Source organism: Rhyacophila brunnea, unplaced genomic scaffold, assembly GCF_057557595.1.
Source record: "Rhyacophila brunnea isolate RB1 unplaced genomic scaffold, BYU_Rbru_1.0 scaffold_11, whole genome shotgun sequence".
Lineage (NCBI taxonomy): Eukaryota > Metazoa > Arthropoda > Insecta > Trichoptera > Rhyacophilidae > Rhyacophila > Rhyacophila brunnea.
The window spans coordinates 20,780,281-20,803,905 of NW_028232763.1; the positions used below are offsets into that span (position 1 = coordinate 20,780,281).

The 23,625-nt window shown below is 33.7% G+C and overlaps 3 protein-coding genes across 4 annotated transcripts in view; 2 read left to right on the plus strand and 1 right to left on the minus strand.

The window, feature by feature from the left end:
• The first annotated feature begins 1,073 nt into the window (after window positions 1-1,073).
• On the plus strand, window positions 1,074-14,416 carry LOC147078474 (ATP-dependent DNA helicase Q5-like). The gene is made up of 10 exons (XM_085959931.1): window positions 1,074-1,210; window positions 1,613-2,262; window positions 3,413-3,518; window positions 7,521-7,681; window positions 8,667-8,857; window positions 8,942-9,154; window positions 9,988-10,402; window positions 10,549-10,708; window positions 10,874-11,596; window positions 13,810-14,416. The coding sequence occupies exons 1-10, from the start codon at window positions 1,093-1,095 to the stop codon at window positions 13,902-13,904; spliced, it is 2,832 nt and encodes a 943-aa protein (XP_085816057.1). The 5' UTR covers window positions 1,074-1,092; the 3' UTR covers window positions 13,905-14,416.
• Window positions 14,288-23,090, minus strand: TfIIEbeta (transcription factor IIEbeta). The gene is made up of 7 exons (XM_085959990.1): window positions 22,925-23,090; window positions 21,982-22,086; window positions 20,707-20,869; window positions 17,961-18,070; window positions 17,120-17,297; window positions 15,490-16,815; window positions 14,288-14,861 (listed from the first exon to the last, which is right to left on the minus strand). The coding sequence occupies exons 1-6, from the start codon at window positions 22,984-22,986 to the stop codon at window positions 16,552-16,554; spliced, it is 882 nt and encodes a 293-aa protein (XP_085816116.1). The 5' UTR covers window positions 22,987-23,090; the 3' UTR covers window positions 14,288-14,861; window positions 15,490-16,551.
• Window positions 22,889-23,625, plus strand: part of LOC147078476 (chitooligosaccharidolytic beta-N-acetylglucosaminidase-like) — a 30,421-nt gene continuing 29,684 nt past the window's right edge. The window contains exon 1 of one of the 2 annotated variants that reach the window (XM_085959969.1): window positions 22,889-23,025. The gene's annotated coding sequence lies outside the window, so the exon portion shown is untranslated. The remainder of the gene's footprint in view (window positions 23,026-23,625) is intronic. The other variant, XM_085959955.1, reaches the window with a different exon arrangement.

Below are 23,625 nucleotides of genomic sequence, written 5' to 3' on the forward strand. Positions count from 1 at the left end.
CCAAGGACATAGGAAGTTTCTCTTGGGACATATTTAACACTAATTTTAAGGCCGCTAAAGTTTGCTACTCACAGTATAGGTACCTATTATATTATGTAGGTAGGTACTTACCTTCCTGAGATTAAATTATTGTAATATACCTATTAATTTGCTCTACCGTGTAGACCAGGGGGGGGGCAAACTTTTTGGATGGAGGGCCAAATTCAAAAATTCAAAATGAGCGGCGGGCCGTAAGTAAAATACCATTTTTAGATACACACTATTTATTATCACGAAAAATAAACATTACAAAAAAATAATGAGAAGAATGAAACTGTTGTACATTTTTTAAAATTCAGGTGTTAATTTTGTAGTTGATATTCTCAAAACTGCTTGTAAACGGGCATCGAAGATATTTGATCGTAAAGAATTTTTATTGAGGTTCATGATCGAAAATGTTTGTTCACATATATAGGTTGATCCAAAAATAACGAACATTTTTCTTGCATAATTTTTAAGTTGGTCGAATTTGTCTGAATTAAGGGTATTGTAAAATTTGGAGATTCCTTCATGACGATGCAATTCTCTTAAATCAGTGTCGCACTGCAGATCAATAATTTCAAGTTGTAGCTCTGTCGGTACACTATCAATATCTATTGAAAATGGATCGCGTAGGTACTATTGCTAAACAAATTATAATCTTTTGTCAATATTTTTTAAAAATTTATAAAAAAGTTATTCGTAATCAGAAGTACAATATTAATGATGGCGGGCCGCAAAAAAATACCCGGCGGGCCGCAGTTTTCCCCCCCTGGTGCAGACTGTAGAGTAGAGTCTATACCTACATATTTATTTAAATAATTACGTACTCTGATATTATTAACGTAGCGATGCAGATTTTTATAATTATAACTTTTTCTATCTAGGTATGTAGGTACCAAAATGACTGATAGGCATAGACTATAACTATAGGATAATAGCTGATAGGCTATTTTTTGCCTATATTTTGTCCTAGAAAACTATTCACAAGTGGTTCACCCTGTTAAATTTTATAGTCTGGCAATAATTTCATTATTTGTCAAATAATTTATTTTGGTTTAGATAATTTTTGTAATGTCGAAAATAAATGAATTTTCGTCAGACAAAATATTGGAAAAGTTAAATGAGTATTTCGGACATCGAAAATTTAAAAGCGGCTTACAAGAGCAAGCTGTAAGAGCTATCGCTAAATGTGAGTATTACAGTTTTATATAGGTAATTTTTTTCACCCGCCAGGTTTAAAAAATGTATACCTATTATAAATAATTTTGCATTGTTATTAATTTCTTTATCGAAGTTTTCTAGTGTTAATAATTCACTTGAACTTTAATCTACCTAAACTGTGCTGTTAGAGATATATACGTATTTATGTTGAAAGGCATTTCACAAATTAAAATGTAACTTTCGAAAAGGGTTATTTTTTGTCAATAGCTTTGACTTCATCTTTAACAGTAATTTTGTAGGATTATTTACAAGGGGATTCTATGTAATACATGGCGTTAATTCCGTAACTAAGCACTTCTTTATCGATACACAATAAAATGTTTGAATTTCTCCAAAAATGATATATACTTACATTTTATCTGCCTTTCAGGTAAACAAGATGTTTACGTATCAATGCCCACCGGCTCTGGAAAGTCGCTATGTTTTCAATTACCGGCAATGCTGCATGAGAATAAGCTGGCAATTGTGTTTTCACCCTTATTGGCTTTAATAAAAGATCAACTCGATCATTTGGCGAAGCTTAAGATCAACGCTGAGTCAATAAACTCCAAGATGGGTGTGAAAGAAAGAGAGAGAGTTATCAATGATTTAAAAAGCATGAAACCCACTACAAAATTTTTATATGTCACACCTGAACAAGCGGCCACAGGAACATTCAAAAATATACTAGACAATCTTATCAAATATAAGAAGCTTTCTTACATGATAGTTGACGAAGCGCATTGTGTCAGCCAATGGGGTCACGACTTCAGACCGGATTATCTTAAGTTAGGAAGTTTGCGGTCACAATACATGTCCATTCCGTGGATTGCGTTGACAGCCACGGCAAGTAAAGAAGTAGTCACAGATATTATATCAAATTTGAAGTTGTCAAAGCCGTTGGCACAATTCAAGACGCCTTGCTTTAGAAATAATTTATTCTATGATGTTATATTTCAAAATTCTATAATGGATGAATTTGATCATTTAAAAGATTTTATAAAACAATGCTTGGGAAAAGAAGAAGACAATGTAAAATCAGTAAGTATCTGTATTTTTTCTTTCTTTTTGACCATGTTCGATCCTAATAAGATGATATAGGCCTCCACAGAGTGGACGTATGTTTTAACAGATTTGTTTTTACGAGAAATGGATGTTAGCGACTTGCCCAACCTATTCGGTCCATACTCTGACTCAAACATAAATTGAAAAACAATATGTACATTTGCCAGACCCAGGTTTCGAACCTGGGACCCACGATATTATCAGTTGTGGGGAGTATCAGTCACATTTTTGTTTTCAAACAAAGGGGACCCGATGATGCACCCGTTATTTTCGTTTGGCAGCCTTTTTACGCAATGTATTTTTCACTATAACAGATAGCATGTTTCACTTTGCTGCTATTAATATTTCAGGAGCAATAAATTACTCAAGACTTGCTCATTTTGCACTATAGTGCGTTTCATAATACAATGAAAGTATCCAAACTATAAAAAAGCTTCCATAATTTGAGATCTACTCACTCTCCATATGACGACCACATATTTAAAAAAAAAATACATGTAATTAGCCTTCGCCAACAAGTCGGCATGAAAAATCAGGCCGATTGATGTTTAATCTAAACAACTTTGGTATATTTCAGTTTTATCCATATAATGTGTAACACCTTGACATCGCAATGAATAACAATTATTTTTTATTCAATGAATAATACACAAGATTTACGAATGTAGCATTCTTTTTGACCATACATAATTCGGAACTCTTTTGAAACAGATATATATATAAAAATATTTTGAAACATCACTCTTGGTGAAAACATCTTGGTTAATTTCACTGTGATTAGGTATGGTGCAGGTGGCTAAATTGGTAAAACGTATTGGCTAGAATCTGATTCGAGTCCCCCCTGGTGCTAACATTTTTTCAAAATACAAGTATTTTACGGAGGTTACGGATTATGTAAAAATAATTAAATATACATAAGTATTCTGTTTCATCATTTGAGTTAATCCACTGCTTGCTGCTGGATGAAGGACTCCCAGGTTATCATCTTTATACACCATAGATTTGATGAACTCAACCAATATGTCTGTCTTTGGTACCTGTGCTGACACAAGACGAAGTTGAGAAAGTAAATATTTTGATTTTTTACTTTGATATTTAATTCTATATTTCTCTTTTTTTTAAATAGAGTAATAAAGGATGCGCCATTATTTACTGCCGTACAAGGGAATCAACACAAGAAATAGCTTCTATTTTAACTAAGAAAGGATTGCATACAATTGCGTATCATGCAGGTAATACTATCATGCTTTATTAAATTTTCACAGTGGCGCACCCAGGATTTATTATTGGGGGGGGCCGAAGGAGGAGAATGGAAATTAGTCCCATAGGCTCTTTTTCTTCTTCATATAAATATTTTTACATAATTTCACAATACACGGCGATATATTTGTACATTTTCTCCTAGTTTTTATTAAATTGGAGGCATAGTGACGGTAACCGTTGAGCGTGTCATCAGCGACTGGCGGATTGGAAGTGAACAGCGACCATGCTGGACATGTGTACCTAGTATGCTTAAACATTACTTAAATAATATCGGCTGTGCTACCCGCTTGGTCTAGAGCAGTGTTTCCCAAAGTGTGGTACGCATACCCCCTGGGGGTACGCGCTGCACCGGGTTATGGCTACGCCTGGTGCAACAAGCATTAATACAACATCCATGCTAGAAGGTTTATCGCATGCGAAAGAAGAGCAATTGTTGGAATTATTAGCTTCAGACGGATTCTTGCAAAATAAATATAAGGAGTGTACTTAAACATCATTTAGGTTGCAAATGCAACATGTGTATCCAGTTTTAACAGAGAAATTCCTGAAATACATTGCCTTTTTCAACTTCATATCTAGTGAAGTTGCTTTTTCAGCATTTGTAGACATTAAGTCAAAAAAAGGAACAGCCTTAGGGTGTGGAACCGCATCTCAGATTAAAATTAATAACCAGGGAACCAAATTATGATGATCTGTCGTTTCAACATAAATAATTTCATCCTTCTCATGGTTTATAATGAATGTTATTTTTTATAATATAACTTTTATTTATATTTTATTATGAATGAATTTTATTTTTCGTTTATTATTATTTTGTTTATGTACTACAAAAGGAATATATTTTGATTGTTATTAAAGTACTTATATGCTTTTTTCTTTGACGAGGAGTACTCAGTGTTATGAAAATTATAGAAGGGGTACACAGATGTCGAAAGTTTGGGGAACACTGGTCTAGAGAGCTACAATATTTATGCCTAATTACACCGAAAAAAATGTTCTTTTGATTTACACCACCACCGTAGTGGGTGTAGTCGTTCTTTTCGCCGAATGTTTATTGCAGATTTTTGGTTTTTTAATATTGAGGTTTCAACATATTAATTGAAAATGGACAAAAAAAGTATTATTGCTTTTAAATTATACACAACCTACTCAATACAACACAGCCTAATATCTCGTTTATCGGTCTTTTGTCTATTGCACTCGGTGTACCTACACCATGGCCCCCATATCCTGAAACGGGCCCTCAGGCTAGGGCAGTGGTCGGCAAACTGCGGCTCTTTGGCCCCTTGAGTGCGACTCTGCCACAGATGCTCTCTGCCATATTTGACATGGCTACAAAAAAGAAGCAAAGAAAATGGAAGAGGATAACCGTAAATGTAATGTTGAATAGACCGAGACTTCGCGTTTATTCAAAACTTAAATGGCTTACCGACCTTTATTTATGTGTCGGGAAAAATTAGCGCATTCAAATTTAGAGAGATACTACAACTAAAAACTCGTAATTTTGCGCTAAATATTCTGTCGATGATGCAAGGAAGAAAGCAGCTGAGGAGAAGAGTCAAGAAAAATAAAGTTCTGTATTTAATTAGGTACTGAATAAAATCTTTCAACAATGTAAATATTGCAAGTTTTGTGGTTAGTAAAAAGATTTCCAAGAGAGGAAATCAAGAGTAAATTGAGAAATCGATTTATTGATGAGAACCTGGATCGTGCTTAAAATTAAATCAGCAACATACGAACCTGACTTACCCAAACTTTACAAGGAGATGCAAGACCATTATTCACATTGAGTTTGTCAGTCATTGTCATGATTCAATTTTATGGATACCTGACTTACAATTTAATTTTTATTAATAAATAAGATCATTATTACGTATGATATTCAGTTTTATTCAGTGTACCTACCTATAATTTAATTAGGACTTAAAACTTTAACTAAAGTTTATTAAGTAAATTAGCGTATATAATTTAAGTTTAAGAAATTTGGCTCTCAAAAGAAATCTCAATCGTTGTACTGTTGATATTTGGCTCTATTGACTAATGAGTTTGCCGACCACTGGGCTAGGGTATTTGACGGGCCTCATATTCACCGCTTAGATTAAAGGTAGTGTGAAACACTACATTAACGTTTTGCGTTTAACGTTATACAGTGAATTATTGGCGATTTTCAATACATCTACCTTAATAATGGAGCTGTCGAGTATCGACACATAATAATCAGAAAATATATTGGACAATAATATAATTTAAAATGTTCCTAGCTATGAAGTATAATAGCGCCGCAGGCAACTTTTTTTTACTATTAAAGCTAATTTATGATGTGTGTTTATCTCACTTATCTGGTCAACCCGACACGCCGGGCCCACCACAGACCGGGCCCCCAGGCTAGAGCCCTATCGACCCTCCCCAGCGATGACCTACACCACTCCGGAATTCGGGTGGACACCGAGAATTTCATTAGGGAACGGGTTTTTAAAAAACCTGACATTAGTGTTTCGAAATTTTTGTGTTAGAAATTAAAATTTAAGAAAGTTTTACTAAAAAGGGTGCTGGAGAATTACAAATTACAAGGTATAGTTTATTGGCTTTCGATTTCAATGTGTAAAATCATTCTGATGATTTTCATATTTTGGGGGGGGGCCAAGGCCCCCTGGCCCCCCCCTGGGTGCGCCACTGAATTTGCATGTTTATTATAATATTCAATACGGACATTATCTATTTAAAATCTTATAACACTTCAATGGACAATGTGAATACAATACGCAGATGGTGCTGCGCATCTATTCTATACACAAGATAGCTATCGGCCGCTATTGAGTTTCCATATTTTGTATCGAAGTATTATAATTTTTACAATAAGTGCTATGTTTTAACAGCACCTTAGCTGTGCTAAATTTTAGAGCGAGATATACAGTTTTGACTGTTTAGACCGCTAACTTATTGTAACAATTATACAAACATGTGATAATCGACCCTCGATAACTGCCTGATAGCAGTCTTGTGTATAGAATAGATACGAGAGATAGATGTGATGAATAGATTTAAACCCTGCTTAAACCAAACGATAATAGTTTAGGTATGTTATGGGTGATCTGACAGAAATAGTGCACACTTTTTCAGTCATGCGTATTTGTTTTTGTTTAATTAAGAATATATAATATTACAGATGGTGTTGGTTATTTTTTTAAATTGATTAAGCTCTGCCTACACTACCTCACCAAACCATAATTGATTTAAAAATATTCTTCTTCTTTCTTTTTTTCTTTCGACCATGTCCGATCCTAATAGGATCATATGGGCCTCCACAGAGTGGAGGTTTGTATTGACAGATTTTTGTTTTTACGAGAAATGGATGTCAGCCACTTGCTCAACCCATTAGGTCCATACTCTGACTCATACACAAATTGAAAAACAATATGTGTACTAGCCAGACCCAGGATTCGAACCTGGGACCCTCGACTCTATAGGCCGGCATTTAAGCCACTCGGCCATCGTGGGTCTACTACCTTCTACCTATATAATATCTAAAATGTTGTATGATTTAATGGCATAATTTTAGATATTTTATAGATAAATGAATATTTTTTGACTATTATCTATTATGGCTTGGATTAGGCAGAGTTTAATTGAATTTAAAAAACTAACAAACACTATCTACAGTCTACACATTGTAGTCGTATTTCAATGAAAACAAATATGGTTGACTGACAAAGTTTAGTGTGCACTATTTATATTGGATCTTAACAGCCTACCTCCACCCTTTGCCACTTACGCAGTTATTGAATTTATAAACTTCTCGTGCTGGGTACTCAACACATCTTTTGTTTTCCAATCAGAAAAACCTAGGTGTATTTTTTTTTATTTTGTGTTATAATTTTACTGTTTCTGCAGTTATATTAAGTCAATTTTGTATAAGAAAATAAGTAGAAGTATGTAATTTAAAATATTCTATTTTTCAACATTATGTTCAGGATTGAAAGCGGCCGATCGAATGGATGTTCAAGATCAATGGATGAAGGGTGCATGTCCGTGCATTAGTGCTACTGTCAGTTTTGGAATGGGCGTTGATAAAGCGACAGTCAGAGTTGTGGTGCATTGGGGTGCGCCTCAGAATGTTGCTGCCTATTATCAGGTATGCATTTTGCTTTTCAACAACTTCACTTTTTGTGGAAATGTAGGGGAATATGATGGTGTGAGACTTCTGCTGGCAGATATCAAACCACTCGGCGTTCATTAGCTCACCACCCTTATTGGTATCACATCCTGATACACCGTACTACACATCTACAACGCGTCTGTATCTCTGTCTGAAAGTTTACCAGTTGATAATGTAGGTACATAATACTAGGCACAGGATCTTGAAATCTCTACGATAATATGCCTTGTTTCTTTTTATGTCCGGCTACATCTGTATAATATTGTCAAAGATATTTTGTTTTAATACTAAAAACATCGATGTTTGATATCTCATCGACCGGATGTCAATCGTAACTCATTCCCCATCTGTTTGCATCGGCGGTTGCGCAGTATGCGTGATAACGTTGTCACAACATAACTGTGAGCAGAATCATTCTTGTTTTGGTGTATATAAAAAATTAAGCCGAGTATTCTCCCAAGCATCACAGATCATAGAAGAATACCTTTGTCAGTGTTGCCATCTTATTTTTATGTTGATAGTACAAAATCTCAAAACGATGTATAAATTATAGTATGCCTGCAAAAATATAGTTATATCGTTACATTATTTTTTGTGTAAATTTATAGTACTTTTACATACAAATTTAAGAGGCACCAAAATTATAGTATAATACAGTCAGTGACACAGACTTTCGTGATGACAATTGGTGATGTCTAGTTGCCTGATAATGATATTAACTAGCTATTTTAAGTATCCATTCCATCATAGTCATTTAGTACTACTTACTTCACCATTTAGATTCTAAGAGGATCATATGGACCCCACAGGGATTATCATAGTCTGTATTTAATGTATTTTTGTGTCTTCTTGAAACTGAAAAATAGTTGTAGAAATTATATCGTTATTATATCACTGTGCTAAAAGTTAAATAATAATATGTACTTGCAATTTTTTTTAAATGTATGTTTACTGTGTGTAGGAATCTGGTCGAGCTGGAAGAGATGGTGTACAATCTTACTGCAGAGTTTATTACAGCATTTCAGAAAGGAATGCTGTCGACTTTCTACTTAAAAGTGACATGAACAAAGCGCAAAATGCATCCCAAGAAACGAGAGCAAAAAATGCATATAAGAGTTTTGAAAAGATGGTCACATATTGTGAAGGTGTAAAGTTAGTATACAACATATTAATATAAATTGATTGATATTTAATTCATTTTTGAATTCGATAAATTTATTATTTATTTATTTTTAGATGCCGCCATGGAACATTTTCAAATTTCTTCGGTGACGAATTTGATTCATGCAAAACGCAGTGTGATGTATGCAAGAATCCTAAAGAAGTGGAAAAATTAGTGGACATGTACCAAAAGCTATCTTCTAATGCTAGATTACACAAGGGTGGCTTCATGTCTACCGGTGAAGTAGATCTTAGTTTATACGGTGGAGGAAGAAACGGTTTACAAAAGTAAGTTATTCTATTAAAACCATTGATTTACCACATATAGAATAGATTGTGAACTGATTTCGTATGAGTTTAAAGTGTGCATCAGTTTTGACTTTTTATAAAACAATCAGGACCGTTCATAGGTTGGCCTTTGGGTAATAGGCGGTATGCAGCCAATGAGGAATCGGCTGGTTAGTATAAAGCGCAAGTGTGCCTAAACTGAACGTGGACTCCGTGCCACATTAGAGAAAAATTTCAAACATTGAAAACAGTATTTTGATTTCCACTGTTTTTTTTAATCTATTATCACCTGTATGCATATAGTAGATAATTTGGAAGTTGGTGGTGGTTACATTATTAAATAGGTACTCAATTTCACCTATTTTAATCATATCCATACAAATGATTTATCATATTTAATTTATATCACATATTTAAATTAATCTTATCAATGAATTCTCTGTACATATATATATTTTTCTACTCATATTTCATTTTCACACAAGTAGATTTTTGATAGGCGCCTTTTTAATACCCTGGAAGTAATTACTTTTGCTGTGTTTTGTCAGAATATATGGAACAGTATTTTTTATGCTTTAGGCCCCTTACGCACTGTCAACCAGTCACCGACAACCAAATAAGTAACAACCGCGCGGCATAAGAAAGGAAATTAACTTTTACGCACGTGGTTGCGGCGATCAGTCACACTTTCTGGTTGCTGACAATCATGGTTGCCTGAGACCAATGAACAGTGCTTAAGAGGCCTGTTGACATAGTTGAAATAAGATATTATGTAGATAATTAATTTATAATGTTATGAAGAGAATAAATAATAACCCAGTATCTCTTTGCAGAGAAAATGAAGATTACGATGATGGAGACAGTGATGACCAGGGTCAAAGACTAGAGAGAATAAAGAAAGAAACTACATCACTTATTCAGAAACAGCTAGCCTTGAGAAGAGGTTCTGCCGATCCATCAAAAAAGTCAAAGCCTTCTGACCCGGCAGTGTCGGCCAAATATTCTAAAGTCCAATCCGCTGAAAGTACTGAAATTAAGGTGGCCGGTCTGACTATTTCGACTCGAGAGAACTATCTTTCGCTGCTAGCCGAAGCTGTGTCGAGAAATGTCTCGAATTGTTCCGACACGGATAAGCCAACCAATGATTTGACTCCTCGTGATTATGAAGGCTGTGCTGGTGATATGGAATATGAAGTTTTCACTTCCAGTAAAGTCGTCAGCCTCTATAGGCGCGGTATGATTAAATTGGTGAGAATTTAAATCATACATGGATTATAAAAATCATCATTTAACCGTAAATCTTTTGCTATTAATTTACAGAACGATTTAGTTTTCTGTTGCAATGCGTTGTGTAATTAATTCATTCCTTCACTTGTTTTTTTTCGCTTTTAAAGATTTCCTCAGTCAAAGCGAATACGGAATCACTTCATCCTAAAATAAAAGATTACCAGCCTAAGAAGTTGGGAACACTCTCTGAACTAATAAAAGAATCCCAAGCAGAAATAAACAAAAAATCTTCAAATTTTGGATTCATTACGGCATCTGAGTTTGCAGGTACTGCTTAGTTATAAATTAATTATTGATACATCGTATAAAAGTTGTATTTCTTTCTTTCATCACATAAGTCACATTATGTATCTTCCATTAATAATGTAGTTACTAAAGTATAACACTTCAAACTATATTCTTTTATTGAATTCATATTTTTTGGTATTCCAGAGAATAGTAAACCAAAGGTTAATTTATCAAAAAGTGATAAATCCAACCAAAGAAAACCGTTTAGTATGAAAAAAGATGGACTCACTCAATCTTCACTGAAAACATTTTTAATAAACAAAGAGAAGCATGAGGATTCAGATTCAGGTGAAAGCGTTTCAGATGAAGAGAGAGGTCTGATTATTGATGAAGATGAATCAAATAATGCGGAACCCTCACATGATGCAGTGAATGAACCCAATAAAGATGACATTGCAAAATGTGCACCGAAAACTTTAAACAGTGAAGCCACCGCTCACTCCACGAAGAAACGAAAAAAGGTGAAGGACCTGTTTGGGGATTCATCCGACGAAGACTTTGAACCAAAAAAATTAAAAGCCTCTAAAAAACCCCCAGAGAGCACATTACCTTCAAATAATAACGAAAAGGCAAATACAGAATTAAAGAACACAAATTGTGCATTGGTGGAAGTTAAAACGGAACCGAAAAAATCCTTGAACAATGATTCTGTAATAAGTCAAAAGTCAAGTCTTAGTCACAAAGATGTAGATACACGGCGCACTCAGACTCCGTCAAAGAATAATAAAACTGACAAAGTTAACATTGCAGAGTTTGTAGTGAAGCAGATGACACCATATTATAAGAGTGGTAAAATTGTGTCTCGAGAACTGTTCAAGTTGATGGCGAGAGACCTAGTACATCATTTCATGGCGAAAAGTATGACAGGTCAGTAGTCATGATTTACTATCAATTATATTATGTAGTTTCATATTTTTTATCTGTTGGTGAACAGTAATGATATTGGTATATAATTTTTTTATTAATTGTGGATCTTGGCAATCTTCCAATGAGATTTCTTAATGTACTTACTTCTTACGAGAAATGGTTGTTCAATATTCTACAAACTGAACTGAAAATATTACATAAAATGTCACAGACTAGTTGAATGTTGGACATCTTTGTTTGCGGGTGGTTCTCGAGATAGGTATTGAATGTTTTAGATCAGGGGTTCACAAAGTATTTCGTCAAAGGATCAATTTTTAAATCAAAAATATTGGGCCGCCCATTTGTAAATATTTTGTTTTTAAAAAACATAAGGCTAAAAAATAAAAAAATATTTCATTGTGTAAACTTATATTTTTAACTAAATATAGGTACATTAGTGTACTCTTATATACTAAAAAATAATATTTAAATTTTTTCACCATGTGATTTATGCAATTGTTTGTTTGAAACTAAATCCTGCAATCTAGGCTCAAAGTTTGTGGTGTGAATATGCAAAACAGATGCAATGTAGTTGTCTGTTAATTTTGATCGTAAGTTTGATTTATTAAGGCAATACATCAGTGAAACGGCAAATAATTTTTAACTATAGGCGTGACGAAATTTTGGACTCACTGGCATTCGGAGAGAGAACGTCGAGCAGAGAACACGTCAATTTGTTTCGTGATGGCGACGGGGGTATTAATTCTTAAATCGTGTAAAGATGACTAAACACGTTACCCATTTACTTGAAAAAGAAAACATGTCAATGAATATATTATTATTGTTACTAATAGAACAATAAACAGAACATTAAATGGACGCATGTTTGATTTATATGACAAATTATATTTCGTTCGGCATGCGTCATTTGCACCCGCAATCCGCGCATCGCCTAGCCACGATCTTTTTAGACCATGCCTCAACTGAGGTATAGCCTTAATGCTCATTGTAGAAAATGTTTTTTCACAAATATAAGTACTTACAAATAATGTAGACATTTTGATGAGCATATTTAACTATATTTGGATATACCTCAAGTGAAAGTCCTTTGTAGAATTCAATTAAATTCTTATCACGATAAGATGCTTTTGCTTTCATGTTCTCTTGCAAACCTATTCATTCAAACTGCATATTTACAGTAACAGCACTCCGCACATCCATATATATCAGTGACTGGCCATTCAATCTTGCCAGAGGATATTTAGTTTTAAATGTAAAATAAATTAGGACCTGTTTCGTCCGCCTCAGAGGGGCATTTTCAACTGAATACATAATACAAAAAAATTGCGTTTTATTGAATTAAAAAACAATACAATGCAGTTCCACCATGAATTGACAGTTAACAAAATAAAAGAAAGTCATTTTTATATTCGATATGAAGAAAAAAAAATAACACAGATTTTACATAATCTCGCGGGACACACTTTGTGAACCCCTGTTTTAGATGGTGATTGTGTGAAAATCGTGGATGATTTTGACGTTGTCCCAATTTTGGCAGTTTTCAATATTTTTTTAGCTTGTAGGCATATTTCCTTACCCTTCAAACAATGTAATCGTTCACTGCTGTAGTCGAAGTAGATGTGGAGCACTGTGAACAAGCGTAGGTAACATAGAATTCTGAAACTGCATGCACCAAGGTAACCCTCCCTATATGTAGTCAAATGTAAGATATTTTACGTCAAAAAGTGGGTGAAGGTAGCTGTGGAGATTCGACATAAATAGGTTTGTTTTGGGCAGGGTTTCACTGAATTTAAAAAACTAACCAATACCATCTGAAATTTGTATTTTTTTTGACCATGTTGGATCGTAAGATCATTCCAAACATCTCCAAACACAAATTGACAAACAATGTGTATTTTCCAGACTCAAGATTCGAACCTGGGACCCACCACATTATAAGCTGCTAGTTCAAAGAAAACAAATAAATATCACTTGAAGTTTAGTTTGTACTATATTATATGTCGGATCTCCACAGCTTACCTCCACCCTTCGCCACTGTAGTCGTGACCTATGGCTTGAGAAGTGGACATCTATCGTGGGCGCAATTATTATTTAAACAATTCCAATTGATATATTATTGTCTTTCCTCGTTCGTCTAGTATTATCATTCAGTTAAATAACTTTGAAATTTAAATAAAATAAGTAAGTAGTGAAACTTGTTTTCCTTTTTTCAGATGAAGCAGCTATGAGTATCTTCTTAGTCAAGGCATTTGCGAAGGAAAATTTGAAAATAAAAAGCGAATCAGATATCAAATTACTACTCAGTTGATATCGCAAAATAATTTTGAAATGTTATTTTGAAACAGCATGCTAGGATATTTACTAAATTATTGTACCTGCATTTTTTAATCTGGCATAGGATTGTGCTGAATCATAATGTTATGTTATAATGTAGTTATAAGGACAATATAAAGAACCTATGTATATCCAGTGATTAGATATATAAATGTAATATATAATACCTACTCTTCTTTTATGTAAAATACACATCTAAAAATAATGACTACATTCAAACATTTAATGACAAAGAGATGAATGTAATGCGCTTTCAGGTTTAGCATATCTTAATATTTGAGAAGTTTCATATTATTGTAATATGTATTTCATTTTTGCCTAAGAGCAATAATCTTATTTTTATTATTTTTTATTTTTCACTTATGAAAATTCATTTGGCTATTTATTATTTTGTGTCCTGTGCCTAAATGTAATTTCCTGTATAAAAAAATAGTTATGTGTTTGTCGAGATAATTTATTACAAGTAAAAATTCCACTGAAATTATTATTTTTTATTTTACTCGAAGGACTCCACAGACCAATGTGAAACCTTTGCACCATCACTGTTGGTGAAAGCTTTGCATATTGAATTTTGCATGCAATATGACACCAGCACGCCAGTCTCGTTGACGAATTGATAGGTTATAAAACAACAATGCTTACATTAACTACCTACTCAAAAGATATATATCAAAGGTATACAGAAAAATATCAATAATTGTTAAATTTTGATGTTTTAAAATGTTCTCTTACGTTAGTTAAAGTTAGTTCGTTACAAAGTTTATAGAAGTCGTATTTTGTGAGGTGTGATATGACAGGACGTCCATTGACGTCCTGTACTGTGAAACGGAATACGACACAAAGTTTATAGAAGTCGTATTTGAGTATCTGCTCGAACTCTATATATCTAAATCGAAAATTTAAAAAATATAAATTTTAATGTGTCATATCACTAACATGTTTTTTTTTTTTTTTTTTTTTTTTTTATTAAGCTCTGAAGTCTCAATTGAGTCTTATTTAGCTTTACTTTTTAACATACACTATATATACACATTGTAACAATAATTTCTCATACAGTTATTACAATACAAATTTACGGTAGAGGAAGAAGAAAAAAAAAAGAGAAAAAGAAAAGAAGTTTAGACTTGTAGGCCACACTCACTCAGAAACATTTGGACACACTGGAACGCCTTGATATTCGGCCGAGCCAAAAATATCGTGAGATCCAGTGGCAATTGGTAGTTTTGTTTACTTAAATCTTTAAGAAGCCGCTGTCTCTGGGTGTCATACAAAGAACATTGCCAAACTACGTGGTTAACATCTTCAGTCTCACTTCCGCACCGGCACCCAGGGTCATTTATTATACCCAAGCGAGCCAGGGATGAGGCAAGATTATAATGGTCTGCTCTGCAGCGATTGATTGTGACGATTGTTTCTCTATTTAGCATTTTATTGGTATACCATGGTTTGGTTTCAGGATTGTAATAACTTTGAAAGTACTTTTTCCCCTTTGTTAGACCTTGTTCTTTTAATAAACTATCTGTTTCAGTTTTGGCTATTTTCTTGAATGTTTCAAAAACGTCTGTATTAGTTAACTTGTGTCCGCGAATGTGTTAACTGAAATGATAATTGACAGCTACATAAATTTGCATTGCCGTGTACTGTTCGACAGTGGGAAAGGTCCGCTTCGAATGGTATTTGACCCAAAAGTGTACACATGTCATGTTTAATATGCATGCAGTCATCATATAAATAAGATAGTTCGAACCATTTCCGCCCTTGACATCATTTTCAACTTGTGAAATTCGCATGGCATTGAAAAAAATGCAGTCAACTGCATTTTATTTCACTGCTGACTCGTATGCTCAATGCAAAATTCGTGTCAGTTTGATCTCATCCGTAAACCGATGTGAACATCACAGAGGACTGCGGTGGGAATAGTTTGCATCGGTCTGTGGTGTCCTTTATTCATGTCACATTACATGAAATTATTTTTTCTCGTAACGGAAGCTGTCAATAGTTTTGAGCAAGTTTTGGCCTGCTATGTATCCTATAGAAACAAAGTTATTTTTTTCGAATATAGCCTTTATTTTAAAACCATTATTAATTGGCATTTTAAATTTATACCTGAGATTATGTTCATGGCATTTTTAATCTGATACATTGGGGATAGGCGGCAAGAATGAACACATATTTTCCTATGGTTGACAAAATTAAAGATGACATAATCATATTCAAATAAATATTGTTTACCATGGGTTTAAATTGACATCTTATTCAAGGAACAATATACTACAATAAAAAATTTGACCATCCACACTGTGTAGTGCTAAAAAGTAAATTGTTTACGAAACACAGGTACTTATAATATTTACGTTTTTTACTTCGCCGAAGCATACTTAAGTGCATTTTACATGACTTTATTCATCATTATTGATCAGATACATGAATGACTTCACAGAGTGTTGCGCAACAAGTCAGTGAGTTAATGCAAGAGTTTTAATACATATTATGTAATATGCTAAACACATTTCAGATCAAGGTTTATCTTGAAATAATGTCAATAAATCTAATGTAGAATTAAAATGACCTTCAGGGTATTGTGGAATGAATTGAGCACATTCTAATGATGTAAAAAGAATCTATTTGCTTGTGGGCTGTCCTTTCAGTGTGAGAGTATTATCTTCATAAGTCTCAAGAACATGAGCGAGATGTTCATTATCTCTAGGCTTTTTAAATTGCCTTTTCTTTTGAGAGCCCTTCTTTCTCTTTGGAGCCAATGGCTTTTTGGGACCATGGTCCTGCATCGATTTAATGCCTTGCTTTTCCAGGTAGTCCTCGATCTTAGCATCATCCATGGCGTCTACAGCTGTTGCTCTCCATAATTTTTGGAAATCATCATCGACCTGCAAAAAATCTAATTTTAAAGTATTTTCTCATGACATTTGATGTGAGAAGATTTTTAGGCATCCACTATTGAATTGAATCTGGCATAAATTACTATTGATTGTTTTTGGGGACATTTCATTATACTATAATATGAATAATAGAACTCGTGATGATTCTGAAATTTCATAAATATAATAATGTTGTGTAGAATAAATTGTCACAGAATTTCTGTACCCCTGAATTCTATTAACGATACTCATTTATTTTACCTACATCTACCATTCAAGTAAAAAAGTTATAACAGATTATTATTATACATACTGGCAGATTAGCAGTTTTATCATTATAGAAGAGTATTTTTCTTTTATCAGTCGATCTTGTGATGTATAATACTTCTGCAGCGATTTGTTTTAAAGCCTTCTCACAATGTGGTAACGATTCTTGAACATCTTCTAATAAAACTCCTCCTAATCCTTTCAAGTCATGTTGCTTGAGTAGCCTGGAAAATATTAGTGACAATTTAGTGAATATGTATAAAGGTGCTTTTAAACGATCAGTTTTGCTATCCAATCAGTCTCCGTTTCCGTCGAGCTGTCCGTTAAACTGATGTGTAAATGCAAAACGGAAGCGGCCGACTGAAACCAAAACGGAGAGGAGACAGGATGGATTGTCTATCAGTTTTCGTATCCGATTTTAGAGTTGCCAGTTAAATTGACGTGTACATCAGTATGTTCCCATATTTTTAATACCACTTTTCTAATTTTGATTGAAATCTTATTATTTCTTCAAATATAGGTACTTATTACACTAACCAATATGTTTAGAAAGTAATTATAAAAATAATATTCATAGTGGATAAAAACTATGTATATATACAACGCCGATTCCAAACTGAACTGGCAACTGAAACCTCAAATGAACGGACAACCGATCATTTAAACACACCGCCGTTTCAAAACTGAAAGGACCAAAACGGAAACCTCGACTGAACAGAAAACAGAACTGACGTTTAAAAGGACCTTTATATAGATAAAATTTTAGGTTTTTACTAGGTACTTTCCGTAAACTTTAAATGAGACCTAATAATTATGTGGGTATTTTATAGTCTATTTCTGTAAGCGTTGAAATCGTTAAACAGAGAGAATATATTATATTTTATAACCTTAGTAAAGCCTTTTTATCTTTAATTTTGTATACAGCTTTGAAAGAGAATTTCCCATCCATGGAGACTTCAATTTTTGGATTACTTTGTAAAGCTTCAGTCTGTAACCACTGAAAATAAAAATACATAATATTATTAACGATCCTATCTATCCTATATATATAAGAAATGCCATCAGTTTTGTTAGACATAGATCCTTTTTTTAAATCTCTATTCTATGGCACCATACGTGTCCAGAATCTTGAACGTATGTAGTTCGCCGTATCACACTTCACCGTGAAATGTTGTATCGGAAATATATGGTCGTATATTAAAGACCGTCCAAACTTTTTGGGTTGTATTGTACTGACATAAAAAATATGTCTAAATAAAACAAGGTTCTTGTTGGTTTACACTTTACAGGAAGCCAGCAGCAAACAAATTTTGAAAATAGCTGATATACTGGATTATTTGTTACATGTAACCGGCACCATACCGGAAAACAAGGTCTCCTTAATTATTTCGACATTGTGTCTGGAAATTTGTACATATTATGCAGTTGGGCATATTACAGTTCATGGTGAGCTGTTGTGTCAATAATTGATGGCCGTATAGTATTGAGACCAAATTCATGTATAAATAAAACACTTTAAATATGTAATAAAAACCACTGGAATACAAGGAATAGAGAGAAGAAAATAGGTAGGTAAGTTAATTAGAAATACAATGATATCGTATATATTTATATAAAATTCTGATAGGTGCTGGTGGGTATCAAATCGGACCTAAGTAACAAATATCTGATAAAAATGACAGTGTTATTATCAGATATTTCATATTCAATATCAAATTAATGTTTTTATGAAATTAGAATGTCTTCATCATAGATATTAAATATTATTATGAAAGTTATATTACACATCCATATGGATTTGAACAATTTAAATTGAGAAGAATATTTTGATAAAGTATAAAATATTGAATAGTTTGGATGGTGATAAAAATGAAATAAATACATTGAGACGAGACACCAGGAATTATTCTCAGACACCAGGAATACAAACTGCCACTATGCATGGGTTTTATAGACTATGAGAAGGCGTTTGATTCGATAAAGAAATGTTCAATACTCGACGCACTCAGAAAACAAGGAATCCCTGGACGCTATATAAATATTTTCAATAATATATACAGTAGCACAACAGCATCTGTAAATCTCCATAAACTATCGCGCAGATTTCCTATCAGCAAAGGAGTCCGACAAGGTGATAAAATCTCACCTAAACTATTTACAGCTACCCTTGAAGACTTATTCAGGCAACTTGACTGGAATGACAAAGGGATCCCCATAAATGGAGAATACCTGAGTCATCTGCGCTTTGCCGATGACATAGTAATTTTCTCGCAAGACTCAGAAGACCTCCAAAGCAGAATGCAGGAACTCGCTGAAGTAAGCAACAAAGTAGGTTTGAAAATAAATGTAACAAAGACGAAAGTCATGTTCAACTGCTTTGCAGGCCAAAAAGAGATCCTCATCAATGGCACTCAGCTCGAACAGGTGAAAAGCTACATCTATCTGGGACAACAAGTATCTATAGATGGATGTATATTTGATGAAATAGTTCGCAGAGTAAAGCTAGGCTGGAGTGCTTTTGGCCGCCTGAATAATGTCTTCAAAAGTGACCTTCCACTGTGCCTAAAGCGCAAAGTGTTCAACCAGTGTGTGCTTCCCGTGATGACATATGCGTGTGAAACATGGATCCTAAGTAAAAGAGAGATCCAGAAACTTAGAGTAGCACAACGTGGTATGGAGAGGTGCATGCTGGGCATAACGCGAAAGGACAAAAAGAGGAATGAGTGGATAAGGAAGCAGACAAGGGTTTGCGATGTAATAGAGTTTATTAAAAGCCTTAAATGGAGATGGGCTGGACACATAGCTCGAAGAAGAGACAATCGTTGGACAAATCTAGTCATCCAGTGGTATCCAAGAAGTACAAAACGTCCACAAGGTAGACCTAGAGGCCGCTGGATCGATGAAATGATAAAGTTCTGCGGAAGTACGTGGCAACGCAATGCACAAGACCGAGAGAAGTGGAAGCAACTCGAAGAGGCCTTCATCCAGCAGTGGATAGATTCAGGCTGATGATGATGATGATGACCAGGAATTATTGCGTATGATCTCATTTAAAAAAATCAAATATCTGTGATATCTTATGTTAAGCAAAAAAATGAATTTGGGATTCATCGGCTTGCCAAAATTTCTCCTCGTGTCCTGCCGGGCTAATCGCATGTAACAATGAATAACTGTAAGTAACTGATGCTGTTTTTTTTCCATAGCATATCCAATATAGTGGAGATATACAATGATTTTTTTATTAATCTATTGAGATGTGAGGTGGTATTGGATATCGTTACAACCACCCATTTACATAGGTCCAGATCATTGATTTACCATATAGGATAGTCGGTCAATTGGTATAGTGTGGTTTGCAGCCATTGTATTTTTATATTGCTAAGGTGCACATAAGTCAAAATTGAAAGTGAGCTCTGTACGGGTACCTCCATTAATGCAATGAAAAAATTTCAAACCTCGGTGCAAATAGACATGATAATAAAAAAAAAGATATTTGTACAGTCTTTCTCCTGCATGCCAAATCACTTGTCTAATTCTCTATCAACTTAGGCAGGCTATAGCTGAAATACGATTCAATTGATATTCAGTTATGGCCACATTTAAGTCAGCCTAAAATATATTCTGAAAACTTACTTGTTTAACTTTATTCCCCACGTCAAGTTGATTAGTTTCATCAAGCATTTCGTCTAGATTTAATGGATGATCATCACCTTGCTGATGTCTGGCTTTCATATGCCTGACTATTCTTGCGAGGATACCAAATCTATAGGCAGAGCTACCGCTCATAGTTTTGTAACTAAAACAAAATTAAATCATTAGATGGTAAATGATGTTTTGTCTGTCATCTTATACTGAAAAAAAATAATGTTTAAATGCTAACATTAATATTTTTTTCCAGTTGTATCATCTGTTGCATTAACTAATACCAGGACATACGCTACCATATAAAATGTCCATATTGAAGTGAACACGTTGGCAGAATAGTTCAAAGACGTGAACGCAAATTTGCAATAGCAACATTAAAAATCCTAAAAAAAAAGAATTTAATATAATTTATAATTTTATTTCTTGTAAAATGAAATTCTACCAAGTAAATGCTACCTCAATTAATTAATAGCAACTTTATTGCAATGTAGGTAAAGAAAATTTTTCAACTACATACAAATGGTTTTTGGTTTTATGTGTATGTCGTAATGTAGCAAAATAGGACGATAATGCTGTAAAGACATGAATACAGGTTTGCAACAATAAACCTTAATGTAATAAGTTATAATGCATATAAACATAATTTTTCAACCACATTCTCCCCTTTTCCTTGATTATGAAAGAATGAAATTTGTATGAGTAGACTCAATGTTTATGAATACGCTCAATAATTATGAGGGCCTTTTATTCTTTACACGCTGTGTACATTAGTAAGTCAAATGTCATCTGCCATATTGACCATCGATAGTCATCAGTAGTTCAAGCCTCCGAGCATATACCGATCCCGTATCGTTTCCTACCGGTATGGTCAACGCAAATGCAAAAATATTAGAAAAACATTCACAATTCTAACTGGAACAAACCTTCAGGAATTCAAGTAGTGGAGGCAACAGGCATAAAGCTAATGAGTGTGTTGTTATATAATATCAGTTGTGCAAGTGCAATACGTGAATGAACTGTGGAAATTTTCTGGAGTGACAAAAAAACCATACTTTTACATATTTCAAGTATAGTTATTTCGTTGAATGGTTTAAATGTGGTTTTGTTTACAGTAAGTAGTATGCATGGTTCATATGCAGAATTGATTCAAGCCAATTTTAATACAACAACCGACACCTTTAAAAGAATGTGACAAAAAATTATGTCTCTTGCGATATTGCACTTTCACTGATGATATTATATGAATATCTTAAATTTTCTTACTTTGTTGCATCAACTTTCGGGCCAGTGCTTGGAGGAGGAGGTCTCGGCTTTTTCTTAGCCTCTTCACGTGATGATGAGGATTCATCTCGTTTTTTCTTTTCAACCCTTCAAGAATGACATATAAATCAATATAAACACTATGCAGTACAATGATGAGACTTGATCTGATGTCATGACCATTCTTGCGTGACACACATTTGAATTTGAAAAGACTTTTTGACTAAATTGAACATTAAGTGAATGACAAAAATACTATTAAATGGAGACAATATTAATGTTACTTGTTGAAATTGAAAATAGTTTTGTCTGAACAACGAATGTGCGATTTTATTTACATTCTATTTACAGGAGTTCGGCGAAATCATGATTGTAAAATTTTAAATGAATTGAATTCATTACAAGAAACTGTAAATAATGTAGGTACTTATGTGAAATAAAAGGAAAAAATCAAGTAGCTAGGTACCTAACTTTGTAAAGATTTAACTGCAGCAGTTGTAGGATTATAAACCTCCAGTTATAAAATGCATCAGACAAACAACAAATACCTTACAAATTGTAAAAAAGCATAGGTAAGTACCTAGGTTTTTACTAATTGTCAAAATTTAGAAAATATGTGGTAAGTACCGACCTTCTTTATTATAAAAGATTACAATAAACTATTGTATACTTATTTATGAATTAGGCATAAACTTTGACAAACCTAATATTATAGGAAAAGGTTTGACATCCTTGATGTTGTAGGTATATTATTACGGTAGTTTAATTCATAACATTGCCTCTTATTTTGGCGTTAAATAATACAAAAGAACATTAGTACCTTATACGGACATGACAATTTATATAAAAAGTACATAGTTACAAATTAAGTAACTATTTAGGTAGGTACCTAGTTAAAGTGAAAGTAAGATGTCAGTGTTATAAGATTAGTGGTGTGAAAACTTACGACGGTGTAGTTAGAGCCCTTTTTTTGAAAGCTTCCCGTTCACGGAGTAGTGCTGGATCCATTTTCAATGATTAATGATAATTGAGGCACAACAATAAAAGGTAAGAGATATTATAACTCGCGTAATTGCTTGCGTCCTCCTTTTAACAACAATATTTTGTAGGTTAGTTTCCAAGTAGCGACACTGACATTTTTACTGAAGCTATTAAAACGTCAAATTGACAGTTGCCCGCGGCGCCTGCATTTTGCCGTACTTATCTGAAAATAATCAGCTTTTAAAAATACACACATTCGAGAACACATTTTTTATAAAATTAAACGGTTAACTGTTTAATATTGTTATTTTACAGATAAATAAATTCATTATTGAAAATTGCGGGTTTGATTAGTCTTTGGGTTTTATGCCAGCGCTCCATTGGCGAGCCAAAAGTCCGAGGACAATAAATCGTCCGATTTGTCTATGCCCTGCTACTGATCAATGAACGAATAAAAAAGTCGAGCTGTCAAAAGTCAAAAATTGCGATTATCGTAATGTCTTCTGATAACCCTATAATTTTGTGTTATTTATATGTAGACTTGCGTAAAATAATATAGCAGTGAAAACAACACAAGATTTACGTTTTCTTTTATGAATTTCATAAATAAAAATAAAAAAATAATTGGTAAATCTCTCATTTTATAATGTGTAAATTAACAAATAA